The 12,280-nt window shown below is 35.1% G+C and overlaps 1 protein-coding gene across 7 annotated transcripts in view; it reads right to left on the bottom strand.

Annotated features, from left to right (window-relative positions):
* Positions 1 to 12,280, bottom strand: part of fto (FTO alpha-ketoglutarate dependent dioxygenase) — a 175,232-nt gene that overhangs the window by 129,207 nt on the left and 33,745 nt on the right. For 6 of the 7 annotated variants that reach the window (XR_009203813.1, XM_058381918.1, XM_058381914.1 and 3 more), the window contains 3 exons: positions 12,259 to 12,280; positions 2,781 to 3,011; positions 910 to 989 (listed from right to left, as the gene is read on the bottom strand). The exon at positions 12,259 to 12,280 is cut by the window's right edge and continues 717 nt beyond it. Coding sequence is in view for 6 of the 7 variants with exons in the window: in XM_058381918.1 (XP_058237901.1) it covers positions 910 to 989; positions 2,781 to 3,011; positions 12,259 to 12,280 (333 nt within the window). In the remaining variant the exon portion in view is untranslated. The remainder of the gene's footprint in view (positions 1 to 909; positions 990 to 2,780; positions 3,012 to 12,258) is intronic. The other variant, XM_058381915.1, reaches the window with a different exon arrangement.

Raw genomic sequence — 12,280 nt, 5'->3', positions numbered from 1 at the left:
CATGATTCCAGTTGGACATAATTTTTTTTCATGCAAATATTATGTAAATAATTAAATAAACAAACAAATAAATAAAATAAATAAATAAATACAATGCATACAAAATATTACTCACCATGATTCCAGTTGGACATTAAAAAAATTAAAATGTAAAAATTGAATGAATAAATAAATAAGTGAGAATAATAAAAAATTAAAAAATTGCAACAATAGTGAAAAATAAAATAAATAAATAAACAAACAAACAACAAAATTCTTGCTCATAATATTTAAAATAAATGCAAATGCATTTATTTAACTATCTGTATGTCTATGCACCTGTCTATGACTCTGTCTGTCGGTCTGTCTGTCTGTTTAACTGCTCATATTGTATGTTAAAAATTATACAATAATAATATACAATAAAACTATATAAACTACCTGTAACGCCTCGTCAGGCCGAGGAGTGTTAGAGTCCATGTGCAGATATAGTAAAGGACGGTAGGCAGAAATCGTGGTCAAGATAACGTAAGCAAAGGGTCAAATACCAGAAAGCTATCGCTCAGAAAACTAATCCAAAACACAAATCCAAAACTCGAAGTCAAGAGATAAACTGGCAAGGTCATACACGAGGTAACTAGACAATAACAGAATAAAGGCTTGGCAAGTGACACAAACGGAAACAATGCTTCGCAATGAGGCTGAGGTGGCGCGCTGCTTAAATAAGCCTCAGTACCGGAAGTGGCCAGAGATAGTTAATATTCGGGTGAGGGCTCCCTCTGGTGTTCCGGCCCAGACTGTTGTGTGACACTACCCTTATAAAAACCCTTACTATATTTTATCTATGGTGACGGCTATGGTGTTATAAAAGTGTTCTTTCGGTTAAATCCTAACTAAGGACAGGCAGGTATTTGTTCAGGTGTGTCTGACCTGTGCGACTCTGTGTGTGGAGCTGAATCTGGCCGTGTCTCCCGCCAGTACGCAATGCTGGTGTGTCCTGTTCAGATCATCTACACACACACACAAACACACACACACACAAACACACACACAAACACAGGTATTGGTACTCTCAGGGTTTTTTTTAACTCAACAATATTAACCATTAAAGCTCAAAAACACATCTTTAATTGAATAAAAGAAGAAAAAGCCTGAGTGGCAAACATCAGAAAGTAAAATATGGCTCATAAAGTGATAAAAAGATTCCCTCTGCATGCTTGGGTGAGCACTATGGAAGTATGGGAAAAAAAGAAAAGCAAAAAAAAAACAGAGCGTGTGTTTTTCCTTCCTGGCCGCTTATTCCTCCCTCTAGTATTACATCCTTTTAAGGACGCTTTATATCCAATAATGTGGGATCACTCTCGACCCGGGCCCTCTCACGCGCTTTGAATGAATCATGAGGCGAAACAAATTCCCGTAATAAATATCTATCATTATTCTCTTGTCATCAGGCTTGCCTCCTGTCTGTGCGAGGAAGCAGGCTTTTAAATCTATTGGGTCAAAGCGTCTGTCCACTCCCAGGAGCATTCCAAACTGGAAATCTTATTACAGGCTGAGGCTCGCTGCTCACCCCACCGCATTGTTCCTTCTTTAACCAGCCTCTAAATTCCATTTGGTGCAAATACAAGTGATTCAATTTGCACTCAGCAGCTCGGGCATTAGCCGACCGAGGAGCCGGGCTGCGACAAAATACTGTTTCGGGAAATTAAAGACAAAAAAACGTCAGCACCGTCTTGTGCTTCCTTGACAGCCGTAAATCTCGACTCCGGGATCAGAGGAATGGATTTGTTTTGTTTTTTTTCTACATCATCTAGAGCGAGGTCGTGTTCGAAAATCTCCGTGTTAAGACGCCATTTTGAAATCGTAGCGGTCAGTGTAATTAATAACCCCTCTAGACCCCCCACCCCACCCCAACCCTGGGACCCCGTAGCGGTTCACGTCCACGTCGTTTGTCCATGAGACAGGTTAACAAACTCATAAATCAGAAATCAGGTCATCATTTAGTCTCCGTCTTTCTTCCCAGAGTCACTGTAAAAGGAAAAAGAAGACTCCAGGTTCTAAAGACATGACCATGTCTAAGGAGAGACAATAAAATGTGTGTGTGTGTGTCTGTGTGTGTCTGTGTGTGTGTGTGAGACAGAGAGAGAGAGAGAGAGAGAGTGGGTGTACAAAAGAGAGAAGAAAAAAATATTAGCCAACTGTGATTAGTCATGCTCGTACACAGCAAATGACAGACATAAAAAGTGTCCTTATTGAGGTCATCAGGTACCTCCGAGGACTATAAAGTGTGTGTGTGGGGGGTGTGTGTGTGTGTGTGTGTGGCTGAGTGTACAGCATGAGTTTAAAGTGAGGGCATCTGCTGGAACCATCAGGGCTCTCTCTCTCTCTCTCTCTCTCTCTCTCTGTGTCTCTCTCTCTCTCCCTTACACACAAACACACACACACTCTCTTCTCTCTCTACCTTACACACAAACTTTCTCTCTTCTTGTCTCTCTCTTTCTCTCTTTCACAAACACACACTCTCTCCCTTATAATCTCTCTCTCTCTCAGTCTTTGTCTACCACTCTCTCTCTTTGTTGCTCCCTCACACTCTCTCTCTCTTTCTCTCACTTCAATGAGACACACATCTTTCACACACAATCTTTCTCTTTCTGTGTCTCTTTCACTATCACACACACTCTTTCTCTCTTCTTTTGTGTGTGTATCTCTCTTACCCTTCTCTCTCTCTCTCTCTCTCTTTCTACAAATGCATGTTATGTATTAAACTCAAAAGATGTATGTGTGTGTGTGTGTGTGTGTACCTGTCATGTAATAGCAGTCTCCGGATTGCAGTGGCAGAGCTAACCCTGGCGTGTGGATGTCCCAGGCCACCTTCAACCCCACACGCCAGCACACCTTCTCTTTGGCTCCTTCCTCTTTACTCGTCCCCTCGTCCCCTGCTTCCTCCTCTTCTTCTCGGCTCCCTCCTTCTTCGTCCCCTTTGTCTCCTTCATTTGATGTCTGTCCTTCTTTTTCCTCAGCCGGCTTTACTGCTGTCAAAACACACATACACATTCGGCGTAGAAAGCATTAAACTCAGTGATGCAATGAAAGGAAACCAAATTCAATTCAAAACCAAAAACCTGCTGGATGACATCAGTCATCGTAATAGTGTAATAAAACACCTGACCATCGCGCCCGCGTGTGCTTCTTCCCCAAACTGTTCCTACAAAGCTGGACGCACACACACCAGTAAATGTCTTTGCATGATGTAGTCTTACAATTTCCCTTCCAGCATGATGATGCACCTGTGCACAAAGCACACGGCTCCATGCTGCGTTAAGACTGAAGTGTCCAGCACTCTGACTCAACTCCACTAAACACCTTAGGGATGAACTGGAACACTGACCACACCCCAGACCTCCTCACCCAACAACATTAACATTCTCTTGTGGCTCAATGAACAAATCCACACAGTAGAGTCGAGGTAGCAGTAGGTAAAAAGTAACTATACTGTAGCAGTAGTAATAACAGTAAGAGAGTAGTAATAACATAGCAACAGTAATGTAGTAATACTAATAGTAATAGTGGCAGTAGCGGTAGTAGTAGTAATAACATAGTAATAATACTTTTGAAGTAGTAATAGCAGTAGTGGCAATAGTAGAACAAGTAGTAATACTAATAGTAATAGTGGCAGTAGTAGTAGTAATAACACTAACAGTACTGTAATAGTTGTAATATCATAGTAACCATTATGGAGTAATACTACTATTAATAGTGACAATACAAGTAGTAGTAGTAGTAGAAATAGTATTAGTAGTAATAACATAGTAACAGTACTGTAATGGTTGTAATATAGTAACCGTTATGTAGTAATACTAACAGTAATAGTGGCAGTAGTAGTAGTAATAACACTAACAGTACTGTAATAGTTGTAATATAGTAACCATTATGGAGTAATACTACTATTAATAGTGACAATAGAAGTAGTAGTAGTAGTAGCAGTAGTAGTAGTAGAAATAGTAGTAGTAGTAATAACAGTAACAGTACTGTAATGGTTGTAATATCATTGTAACCATTATGTAGTAATACTAATAGTAATAGTGGCAGTAGAAGTAGTAGTAGTAGTAGTAGTAGTAGTAATAACATAATAATAATACTTTAGAAGTGGTACTAGTAGTAGAAGTAGTAATAGTAGTAGTAGTAATAACATAGTAACAGTACTGCAGTAATTTAGTAATACTAATAGTGGCAGTAGAAGTAGTAGTAGTTGAAATCGTAGTAGTAGTAATAACAGTAAAAGTACTATAATAGTTGTAATATAGTAACAGTTATGTAGTAATACTACTAATAGTGGCAATAGAAGTAGTAGTATTAGTATTAGTAGTAGTAGTAGTAGTGGTAGTAATAATAATAATACTTTATAAGTGGTAACAGAAGTAGAAGAAGTAGTAATAATAGTAGTAATAAAATAGTAACAGTACTGCAGTAATTTAGTAATACTAATAGTAATAGTGGAAGTAGAAGTAGTAGTAGTAGAAATAGTAATAGTAGTAGTAGTAATAACATAGTAATAGTACTTTAGAAGTAGTAACATGAGTAGTGGCAATAGTAGAACAAGTAATAGTACTAGTAGCAGTAATAACAGTAATAGTACTTTCAAAGTAGTAATAGCAGTAGTGGCAGTAGTAGAAGTAGTAATAGTAGTATTAGTAGTGGCAGCAGTAACAGTACTGTAGTAGTTGTAATAACATAGTAATAGTAGTAATTTAGCAATACTAATAGTAATAGTGGAAGTAGAAGTAGTAATAGCAGTAGTGGCAGTAGTAGAAAGAGTAATAGTAGTATTAGTAGCAGTAATAACATAGGAACAGTACTGTAGTAGTTGTAATAACAGTAACAGTACTGTAGTAGTTGTAATAACGGTAACAGTACTGTAGTAGTTGTAATAACAGTAACAGTACTGTAGTAGTTGTAATAACATAGGAACAGTACTGTAGTAGTTGTAATAACAGTAACAGTACTGTAGTAGTTGTAATAACAGTAACAGTACTGTAGTAGTTGTAATAACAGTAACAGTACTGTAGTAGTTGTAATAACAGTAACAGTACTGTAGTAGTTGTAATAACATAGGAACAGTACTGTAGTAGTTGTAATAACAGTAACAGTACTGTAGTAGTTGTAATAACAGTAACAGTACTGTAGTAGTTGTAATAACAGTAACAGTACTGTAGTAGTTGTAATAACAGTAACAGTACTGTAGTAGTTGTAATAACGGTAACAGTACTGTAGTAGTTGTAATAACAGTAACAGTACTGTAGTAGTTGTAATAACAGTAACAGTACTGTAGTAGTTGTAATAACAGTAACAGTACTGTAGTAGTTGTAATAACAGTAACAGTACTGTAGTAGTTGTAATAACATAGGAACAGTACTGTAGTAGTTGTAATAACAGTAACAGTACTGTAGTAGTTGTAATAACAGTAACAGTACTGTAGTAGTTGTAATAACAGTAACAGTACTGTAGTAGTTGTAATAACAGTAACAGTACTGTAGTAGTTGTAATAACAGTAACAGTACTGTAGTAGTTGTAATAACGGTAACAGTACTGTAGTAGTTGTAATAACAGTAACAGTACTGTAGTAGTTGTAATAACATAGGAACAGTACTGTAGTAGTTGTAATAACAGTAACAGTACTGTAGTAGTTGTAATAACAGTAACAGTACTGTAGTAGTTGTAATAACAGTAACAGTACTGTAGTAGTTGTAATAACAGTAACAGTACTGTAGTAGTTGTAATAACAGTAACAGTACTGTAGTAGTTGTAATAACGGTAACAGTACTGTAGTAGTTGTAATAACAGTAACAGTACTGTAGTAGTTGTAATAACATAGGAACAGTACTGTAGTAGTTGTAATAACAGTAACAGTACTGTAGTAGTTGTAATAACAGTAACAGTACTGTAGTAGTTGTAATAACGGTAACAGTACTGTAGTAGTTGTAATAACGGTAACAGTACTGTAGTAGTTGTAATAACATAGGAACAGTACTGTAGTAGTTGTAATAACAGTAACAGTACTGTAGTAGTTGTAATAACATAGGAACAGTACTGTAGTAGTTGTAATAACAGTAACAGTACTGTAGTAGTTGTAATAACAGTAACAGTACTGTAGTAGTTGTAATAACGGTAACAGTACTGTAGTAGTTGTAATAACGGTAACAGTACTGTAGTAGTTGTAATAACATAGGAACAGTACTGTAGTAGTTGTAATAACAGTAACAGTACTGTAGTAGTTGTAATAACAGTAACAGTACTGTAGTAGTTGTAATAACGGTAACAGTACTGTAGTAGTTGTAATAACGGTAACAGTACTGTAGTAGTTGTAATAACATAGGAACAGTACTGTAGTAGTTGTAATAACAGTAACAGTACTGTAGTAGTTGTAATAACGGTAACAGTACTGTAGTAGTTGTAATAACGGTAACAGTACTGTAGTAGTTGTAATAACATAGGAACAGTACTGTAGTAGTTGTAATAACGGTAACAGTACTGTAGTAGTTGTAATAACATAGGAACAGTACTGTAGTAGTTGTAATAACGGTAACAGTACTATAGTAGTTGTAATAACATAGGAACAGTACTGTAGTAATACTAATAGTAATAGTGGCAATAGAAGTAGCAGTAGTGGTAGAAGCAGTAATAACATTGTAATAGTAGTAATAGCAGTAGTGGCAGTAGTAGAAGTAGTAATAGTACTAGTAGTAGTGGTAATAACATAGTACTAGTAGTAGTAGTAGTAGTAGAAGTAGCAGTAATATAGTAATAGTACCTTAGAAGTAGTAATAGTAGTACTCGTAACAGTAAAAACATAGTAACAGTACTGTAGTAAGTAGTAGTAACAGTAGTATTAGCAGAAGTACCAGTAATAGCATAGTAAAATTAGTAGTACTATAGTAATAATGGCAGTAGTAGCATTTAAAATAATGGTTACCAATAATAATATAGTAATAGTACAGTAGTAGTAGTAAAAGTAATAGCGATAATAATAGTAGCAGTGGTTGAAGTAATAGCATAGTAACTGTATTGTAGTAGTAATGATAGTAAAAGGAGTAGTAGTGACGGTAGGAGTAGGATTAGTTGTAATAACATAGTAACAGTACTGTAGTAGTAGTTATATTGGTCGTAATAACATAGTAACAGTACTGTAGTAGTAGTTATATTGGTCGTAATAACATAGTAACAGTACTGTAATAGTAATAACAGAAAATAGATAGTAAAAAAAAAGAAAGTAGTAATACCAGTAGTAGTGGTATCAGTAGGAATATAGTAACAGAACTGTAGTAGCAGTGATAGTAAGAGTTGTAGTAATATCAGCAGTAATAGTAAAATCATGCATAAAATCAAAGTATAGCAATTACAACGGCCATTTATGTTATTACTGGTAACGACTCCTAGGACTACAACAACTGCCATTATTATTAGTAGTACTATCAGTACTATAGTACTACTGCAGTACTGTTACTATGTTATTACGACTAATATAACTACTACTGCAGTACTGTTACTATATTACGACTAATATAACTACTACTGCAGTAGTTACTATGTTATTACGACTAATATAACTACTACTGCAATACTGTTATTACGACTAAAATAACTACTACTGCAATACTGTTACTATGTTATTACGACTAATATAACTACTACTACAATACTGTTACTATGCTATAACTACTAATACAACTACTACTACAGTATTGTTACTATGTTATTACGACTAATATAACTACTACTGCAGTACTGTTACTATGTTATTACGACTAATATAACTACTACTACAATACTGTTACTATGTTATTACGACTAATATAACTACTACTACAATACTGTTACTATGCTATAACTACTAATACAACTACTACTACAGTATTGTTACTATGTTATTACGACTAATATAACTACTACTGCAGTACTGTTACTATGTTATTACGACTAATATAACTACTACTACAATACTGTTACTATGCTATAACTACTAATACAACTACTACTACAGTATTGTTACTATGTTATTACGACTAATATAACTACTACTGCAGTACTGTTACTATGTTATTACGACTAATATAACTACTACTGCAGTACTGTTACTATGTTATTACGACTAATATAACTACTACTACAATACTGTTACTATGCTATAACTACTAATACAACTACTACTACAGTATTGTTACTATGTTATTACGACTAATATAACTACTACTGCAGTACTGTTACTATGTTATTACGACTAATATAACTACTACTGCAGTACTGTTACTATGTTATTATGACTAATATAACTACTACTACAGTATTACTGTTATTACGACTAATATAACTACTACTACAAAACTGTTACTATGACTAATATAACTACTACTACAGTATTGTTACTATGTTATTACGACTAATATAACTACTACCGCAATACTGTTACTATGTTATTATGACTAGAATAACTACTACTACAAAACTATTACTGTTATTATGACTAATATAACTACTACTACAGTATTACTGTTATTACGACTAATATAACTACTACTACAAAACTGTTACTATGACTAATATAACTACTACTACAGTATTACTGTTATTACGACTAATATAACTACTACTACAAAACTGTTACTATGACTAATATAACTACTACTACAGTATTGTTACTATGTTATTACGACTAATATAACTACTACTACAAAACTGTTACTGTTATTATGACTAATATAACTACTACAGTATTATTACTGTTATTACGACTAATATAACTACTACTACAAAACTGTTAGTTATTACGACTAATATAACTACTACTACAGTATTATTACTGTTATGACTAATATAACTACTACTACAAAACTGTTAGTTATTATGACTAATATAACTACTACCACATGATTGTTACTGTTATTACGACTAATATAACTACTATTACAGTATTGTTACTATGTTATTACGACTAATATAACTACTACCACATGATTGTTACTGTTATTACAACTAATATAACTACTATTACAGTATTGTTACTATGTTATTACGACTAATATAACTACTACCACATGATTGTTACTGTTATTACAACTAATATAACTACTATTACAGTATTATTACTGTTATTATGACTAATATAACTACTACTACAAAACTGTTACTATGTTATTATGACTAATATAACTACTACCACATGATTGTTACTATGTTATTACGACTAATATAACTACTATTACAGTATTGTTACTGTTATTACGACTAATAACTACTACCACATGATTGTTACTGTTATTACGACTAATATAACTACTATTACAGTATTGTTACTATGTTATTACGACTAATAACTACTACCACATGATTGTTACTGTTATTACGACTAATATAACTACTATTACAGTATTGTTACTATGTTATTACGACTAATATAACTACTACCACATGATTCTTACTGTTATTACGACTAATATAACTATTACAGTATTGTTACTATGTTATTACGACTAATATAACTACTACCACATGATTGTTACTATGTTATTACGACTAATATAACTACTACTACAGAACTGTTACTATGTTATTATGACTAATATAACTACTACTGCAGTACTGTTACTATGCTATTACTGCTATTTCTGATATTTTCTATTTCTAATACTACTGTACTCCAGATGCAGATCTAAACTCATCTGTATCCTTTTTATCATAAAAAATATGAACACAGGACCATACAGGTCAGCAAGGACCTGACTTGACTTCTGACTGATTCTCCAGCATTGCTATACACAGCTAATGGGTGAGTGGAGGAGTGTTGAGAGGGGGGAAAAGGGCCATTTTCCCCTCTTCTCACCTTCACAAAGAGAGAAAGAGAGAGAGAGAGAGAGAGAGAGAGAGAGAGAGAGAGAACAATAACCAAAGAAGAAATCATAAAGCAGCTGAGTAAAATCAATACTAAATTCCTCTCAGAGGCCAAGCCCAGAGCAGGCCTTTCTCTTTGCTCAGCAGGGATAAATAGTAACTTAATTTCAGCCTCGTGTTCCCTGACACAGCTCTCAAAGGGACGCTCAGCACGGAGAGCATCAGCGCCTGCTCGGGATTCAATCAGAAAAGCACCTCCATCCGACATAAAAAAAAACAAAAAAATCATGTCCCAATTGTTTATTTTAAAGCAACCACATATCAGAGATGGGAGAAGAGATTGGAGAAGTAATCAGACGCTAACAGATACACCAGTTGTTTGGTATTTTGAATGGAAGTCGGTACTTAAAGTCGAGTTGTTAAGCACAGGAACTTTGCTGAGGTATGAAAAATGTGTGTGTGTGGGGGGGGGGGCGCTAGGCCCCATGAAAATGGGTTTTCTAAAAGCTCTGCTCACATCACAGTGCATTACTGCATTACAAACCAGATCGATCCAGGCCCTGGCCCAAAGGGGCATGCACGATGAAACTCCTGCACATGCTAACGCCGGAATCTTGTAAGATCTCATCAAAAAAAAAAAAAAAAAAAAAAGCAGAGACGATTCTCCTGGTAGTGATTGGGTCTGGCCGTCTCTGCAGATCTTCACAACACACACTAAAGCGAGAGCTGCAGCTGGTGTGTGTTCACACAGGAACAGCTTTTGTCATGTGTGAACCGAGAGGTCAATTCGGCCTCACACACACACATACACAGAGGTACTGTGTTTTAAAGCAGACTCCTGCGAGGTCAGAGGTCAAATCGGTGGGTAGGGTACGAGTGAAACCCTCCCTGAAAGCTTAGAGAGGCAGGTGGTTCTCTTTAGGGAAACACGTATGAGAAGGAGTACGTGTCGAGTCAGGGTGTGTGTCTCTAATCGCCACTAAAAATCGCGGTGGGGCATCTGCACACTTGTTAGCTTTGCTTTTGCTCAAAATTGGTTGTCAGGAACAAACGGCGTAATGGAGGAAAGTTGGGTGAGACCAGGTTCCAGAGTGAAATGTCACAATAGGTTCATCTACATTAGAACAACTAGTAGGTGTATATATATATATATATATATATCCTAGCGTTTGTCCCACGCAATGGCAGGGTCTGCATAATTTGGCACAGGTTTTACGCCGGATGCCCTTCCTGTCGGTACCCTCCCATTATTATCCGGGCTTAGGACCGGCACTGACAGTTAACTCCTGGGGTTAAGTTAAGTTGCTGGGGTGCTGCCCTACCCGCGAATCGAACCCGGGCCGCGGCAATGAGTGGGATCCTGCCACTGGACCACCAGAAAGCCAAACATATATATATATATATATATATATATACATATACATATATACATACATATACATATATACATATATCAAATATATATATTATCAAATATATATATATATATATATATATATATATATATATATATATATATATATATATATATATATATATATATATTTTTTTTTTTTTTTTTTTTTTTGATAAATTTCTGATTGTGAAAATGGGTTCTCCATCCTGGATAAGGTTCTTCGATCTTTGGTTCCTTTAAACTTTAAAAACCTCAATTATTTTGTTACATAATTATTTTGTTAATTTTGTTACAGATACAGAGATTAGGTTATGATTGGGGTTAGGTTATGATTTGGACTTCTATGAGTAGTTAATGATCTATACAGAAATCTATCCATCTAGAAGTATGTTATAAAATGTCCAGAGATGTATTTGGTGGACCTTTGGTGGAAATGTACAGAATAGCTCAATCACGAACCCAAAGGGTTCGGTGTTTTTCCATGAATTTCTAGAGACAATCCAGATAACTGTTTTGGGAAGGTGAAATCTTCCAATTCAACTATTTCAGGAATTATTCAAGAACCCATGAAAAGGATTTTAAGAAAGAAGTTTAGTTGTTTATTTTTTAACAATAACAGTATGAATCTTGGGTCAAAATTCATGGTTACCATTCTGATCATGTTCTGGAGAAGTGACTGGTTTGGGGGTTTGTTCCAGATTTTTATTAAGATAATGATGCTCTAAAAACCTTGATATATTTTTTGGAAAAATGTCTTTATCGCTTCAGGACAGTTCCAGAGACTTGGAGTAGAATCTGTTCTAGCAGCTTGTGGTGGTCTAATGTTCAACTAACACACTTCATGTGGTTTTTCCTTCAATTTGACATTCATATTTATTTATTCCATTTCTTTGACGGTGTATATGATAAACTACAAATCTGTTCTGGAAAAGTTATGAGTCACATCATGATGGTTTTTCACACCACCCCGCTGTTACACAGTGTTCTATCACCTCCCTCACCTTCAGTCTTGCTCTCTCCTGG

The sequence above is a fragment of the Hemibagrus wyckioides genome, linkage group LG27, assembly GCF_019097595.1.
Source record: "Hemibagrus wyckioides isolate EC202008001 linkage group LG27, SWU_Hwy_1.0, whole genome shotgun sequence".
In the NCBI taxonomy this organism is placed as follows: Eukaryota; Metazoa; Chordata; class Actinopteri; order Siluriformes; family Bagridae; genus Hemibagrus; species Hemibagrus wyckioides.
Note: the sequence above shows the minus strand (reverse complement) of the source record. Positions and strands in the feature narration are given on the sequence as shown.